At 37.2% G+C, this 5,131-nt stretch overlaps 1 protein-coding gene across 1 annotated transcript; it reads right to left on the bottom strand.

The window, feature by feature from the left end:
• Window positions 1-605: 605 nt before the first annotated feature.
• On the bottom strand, window positions 606-4,179 carry spa17 (sperm autoantigenic protein 17). Its single transcript, XM_067450804.1, has 6 exons — window positions 4,152-4,179; window positions 3,641-3,813; window positions 3,362-3,432; window positions 3,224-3,270; window positions 1,329-2,805; window positions 606-611 (listed from the first exon to the last, which is right to left on the bottom strand). The coding sequence occupies exons 2-6, from the start codon at window positions 3,792-3,794 to the stop codon at window positions 606-608; spliced, it is 1,755 nt and encodes a 584-aa protein (XP_067306905.1). The 5' UTR covers window positions 3,795-3,813; window positions 4,152-4,179.
• Between the last annotated feature and the right edge of the window lie 952 nt (window positions 4,180-5,131).

Genomic DNA, 5,131 nt, shown 5'->3' on the forward strand with positions numbered 1-5,131 from the left:
CAATGTCCTGTTGCCGTTTTTTTTTTTTAATTCATGAATGTCAGTGGATATCACGCAATGTGCAAACTTAAATGTGCAAATGCAGTATCAAACTGAGCATATGCAGTCTATGCACACTTTACTGTCCATGTCCAGAAAGGGAATAAAAACATCATCAAAGTAGTCCATATGTGACATCAGTTATTTAATTAGAATCTCTTGAAGCATCGCAAATACACTTTGGTCCAAAAATAACAAAAACTATGACTTTATTCAGCATTGTCTTCTCTTCCGTGTTCCTCAAATAAAGATTCAAATGGTCATAAATCAGTGAATCGATCAATGATTCGGGTCGCCAATGTCACGTGATTTCAGCAGTTTGGATCGCGTGTCAAACTGCCAAACTGCTGAAATCACGTGACACTGGCGATCCGAATTTTCGGACCAAAATGTATTTTCAATGCTTCAAGAGATTCTTATTAACCAACTGATGTCACATATAGACTACTTTGATGATGTTTTTATTCCCTTTCTGGACATGGACAGTAAAGTGTGCATAGACTGCATATACTCTGGGACTAAAATATAAAATATCTTAAACTGTGCTCCGAAGATGAACAGAGGTCTTACGGCTGTGGAACAACATTAGGGTCATTGACATAAATTTCATTTTTGGGTGAACTAACCCTTCAAAGCAGGGGCGAGCTGGGGGTTGCCATCTTGCGAACACATCATCGTGTGTCACTCCCGGATAACAGAAAATGGGCAAAAGGGCAGGATGTGGGCGGAGCTTAGATGACACAATGACTATAGACGGCGGATAAAAGGCTATCCACCTGTCACTAAAGTAACCATGCCCTTTATTATGCAGAACTTTAAGGCCCTATATAACGTAAACAAATGAGTTATAAAAAAATTCACCCCCTCACAGTTGTCATGAAGGTCAACATTAGCCATATAGGCCAAAACCACAATTTGTACCAGGCTGTAAACATGTTTTTTTCTGCTGTAAAGTTGGAAATTTTAACAAAGGGCTCAATGAGATTCTGCTCTCTTCTAGAGCCTGTCTCTAGTGGCCAGTTTAGGAATTGCAGTTTAAGTCACTTCTGTATTGGCTTTAAGAGAGATCGCAGGAGGTTGCCGCTTGGGCACAATACTTGTTGTATGGCAATGATATTTAATAATAGTTGGGAGCCAAAAACGTAATTCAAAATAAAATTGGATTAATCACCCAGCCTTAGAATGAGGCTTCTATCACAGTATGAAATATAAATTACGCAGCCTATATTTTTATATAAATACCATATTTTTTGATTATCAAATAGGAAGGGATTAAAAGAAACCCTTACCTTTTGTTCGTTGCCATCAGGATTCTCCTGGTTCTCACTGTCAAGTATCGATTCCTGGCTTTTATCTTCTTGCTCCTCCAAATACTCCTCCTGATCTGCATCATTCTCAGTGTTTTCAGTCTGTTCTTGTGACCCTGTAGGATGTTCTTTACCGATATCCTCCGTTTCTATCTCTAAAGGTATGGGATCAGCCTCTTCAGCTTCCTTTGGTTCAATATCACGGGTTTCATCATCCTCCTCATCCTCAATTTTTACCATGTTTTGCTGAGGCATGTTATAAACGTCTGGATCCATCTCTTCAGCATCGCAGCCATCACTGTCAAGATCACTTCCTTCATTTACATTCTCTGTGTTTAGATCATTCTCAAGAGCATCCATTACATCAGTATTTAAAATGTCATTGCTTATCATATTCTCTGTTATGTCAGTTTCACTGTTGTTTGGTTGGGAAACTGGCTTTGGGGTTTCTAAAAGGTCTTCCTCAATTGCATCAGTATATTTAGATGTACTCTTTTCATCAGTGCTGTTCTCAGCATCATGCTCACCTAAAGGAGTTGGACACTGATGGTCAACTTCATCTAGAACATCTATGATTTCACTTTTACTGTCATATGTTTCATCACCATAATCAATATATGCATCTTTCATTTCCATCAGTGATTTGCTAGTGATATCCGATGTGGAATCAGCTACATCTTCTACAAAGTCATTCATGCTGCTGTACTCATGATTGGTTTCTTCGTGATCACCATTGTCTGGTAAGTTATCCTTTTCTTCCATATGCTCCTCCGATTCATGCACTGCTTCAGCTGCACTTTCAATAACATCTTTTTCAATTGTACTTTTAGCTGAATCCTCTACATAAATCTGCCCAGTGCTCTTTTCCTCTGAGTCAGTGTCTTCATATATAGTGCCAACCATTTCTGAGGCTCCCTCTTCAGCATGGCCATCATCATCATCATCATCATCATCATCAGACATTTCATTTGGTGGTTTGCCTACAAATGCCTCAATATGTGAAGGGGTTTCAACAAAAGATTCATCTTGTGATTCTGGCTTTTCTCCATTCAGGGCCAACGGATTTGGGCTTCCCATATCTCTGTTGTCCTCAGTAGATTCAGAGGGGTGTCTCATCTCTTCAGCACATACATCCACATTTGCTAGACCACCAAAGGAAGGCAGAGGTGTAGGCTCTTCTTTTGAGACCTCTTCATTTTTCAGTACCTCTGATGTTTGTTCTGGAATCCCACTGGGGTCCTTCAGCTCTTGAGCACATATATCAACATCTGCTGTTCCCACATAGGGAATATCTTCAGCAGGTCTGCGTTCCCTCTCAATGGATTCCTCATCGAGCTTCTTTTCTAACTCATATTTGTGCTTTACTTCAGTGTTCTCTGATTTATTAGTGTTGAGGTAATTTAATGCAGAACGTTGGGTTTCATTGTTTCCAAAAGATTCAGAACGGCCAGCGTTGTTTCTGAAAATTGACACGTAAGAAGGCAAGGATAACTGTATATGCACCAGTGATTAATAATACAAATAAATAAAAGCCCAAACAAGTACAACAGGAGTAATAAATGAATCCCAATGTACAACCCAGATGCATATCTGTGCTCTGACACTACAATCAATCGTCCGAAAGCCGCCCTCAGCTTGATCAAATGATCGAAGCCCTGCCTCAGAGACAGAGCAACCTGCCGAGCTTAATCCTGTAATAATGTTTTAAACCTGCTGCACTGCAAGAATGTACAACCAATAAAGGAATTTAAACCAAAGCTACAAGTTTTATTGTCTATATTTTCATTTAAATGCTCACTGTGTCTTCACGTCACTTAAATTCTTCTCTCATCTGGAATATTGTTAGGAGTGAAAATCAAATGTTCTCATCCACACACCTTGTATTGATTTTAGGTGAAATAGAGGTTCCTTGTATTGCTGTGCCCTGTTTTAAAAAACAACAACAACATGCATGTTAGAAGAAATAACTAGTATAATCTAAAGGTTCTGAGAGTTTTGTCTTATTTTTAAGATACCTTAAACGAGTGATCATTGTAGAACCTATCTTCCAACTTTGCACCCCACTCTGCTGGGTCTAGGCCACTTTCTAGAACAAAATATTATATTCAATGTATTGATTATAGTAGATTTAATAATAGTAGTCATTGCAAACAAAATTATTTCTATCTTGGACAAAAGAATAATACACTGTGTCCAGTAATGACTAACTCATACTGTATAATATATGATTAATTCAAATGTCATCAAAAACTAGTAACGTTAAACACCAGTATCAAAGGAAACATCTCAGTCACCTTCTCTGGCTTTAAGAAGCTCTGTGAAGTAAAGAGCCGCAAAAGTAGGGATGTCCTCAGGCTGGTCTCTCAACACTTCTCTGGCAAGACCCTCCAATAAATTCCCAAAGCCTTTAGGAATCCGCAGGTTTGTGTTGGAGAAGGGAACAGACATCTTATACAGCACCTTAAATCTGAGGAATAAGAAGAAAAACAGGGAGAGGACACATTCATTAAAAATTAATGGCGTTGACTGGTTAGTTTACATCAAATTTTCCACATAATTCCAAAAATTATTTAATAAAATGATTTAGTTTCCTCTCATCAAGACTCTACAATAACTCTACACATATTCATTTTGACATATGTCGTGCTAAACGTCATCTAGAAACTGGTGCTATTTTATCAGTGAAATGGCCAACATATCTTAACACTTGTTTCTGTCAAACCCACATTTTCTTGTTTGGTTAAATTGGAAATCACAACATATATTCAATAAGTTTGCATGGTGGACTGGCGTGATGTTCCTTACCGTTTTAAAACGAGCTGAATGTTGTCAACCGTTGCTATGCAACCAGCACGTGGTTCTAACTACAGAAAGCAGAGAGGGTCACATGCCAACGGCTCTGGTCACATCGATTCAGGATTCAAGCTTTATTGCATTATGTTATAATCTTAAAATGTTAAATACTAATATAGAACAATAAATACGCAATATAACATTTTAGAAATAAAAAACAACAACACAACAATAATACAAAACAAAGGAAACTGTTATTTATTTATAAATAATAATTATTTACATTAAACAAAACATTAAAAAGCGTTCAGTAGCATTTTAGAAGCGAATTGCTTCAATTCCTTAATGACGATATAGCGATAACTTTACGAAACATATGGTCAATGTCACTTTGGATAAATCCTTGACGATGAAGACCTGAGAAAAATTTCCCCCTCAGAATATTTCAGCAATCGTGTCTGTCTGATGAAGTTCACAGACTTTAAACCCCTGCGTGCAACAACTGCAGGTAAGACATTTCCAACAGTATCAAAACAGTACAAATACAGTGAAACATGTTTTTGACCATATAAATAAATACCATAAAGTCGGGTGCACCGTGTAGGTATGGGTAGCAATATTAAATAATGCAATATGCAAAATGACTATGCAATATATAAACTGGCAATGCATTTCAGTATTTAAATTTAAATCTTTCATAACGTGCAACATTTGGAGCAAAATGATAATTCAAATTGAATAATATAACTTACATTTGCTATTTCATAAACTACTTTAACATATCATTTAAACATATTTTTTAAAGGGTTAGTTCACCCAAAAATGTTTTTAATTAATGACTCAACCTAATGACGTTCCACACCTGTTTGACCTCCGTTCATCTTCGGAACACAGTTTAAAGGGATATTCACCGCTTTTTCATATTAAATGTTATTCCCTTAGCTAAGACGAGTTGATATATACCTCTCTCGTCTCAGTGTCGATACTTCACC

The sequence above is a fragment of the Pseudorasbora parva genome, chromosome 8 (genome assembly GCF_024679245.1).
Source record: "Pseudorasbora parva isolate DD20220531a chromosome 8, ASM2467924v1, whole genome shotgun sequence".
In the NCBI taxonomy this organism is placed as follows: Eukaryota; Metazoa; Chordata; class Actinopteri; order Cypriniformes; family Gobionidae; genus Pseudorasbora; species Pseudorasbora parva.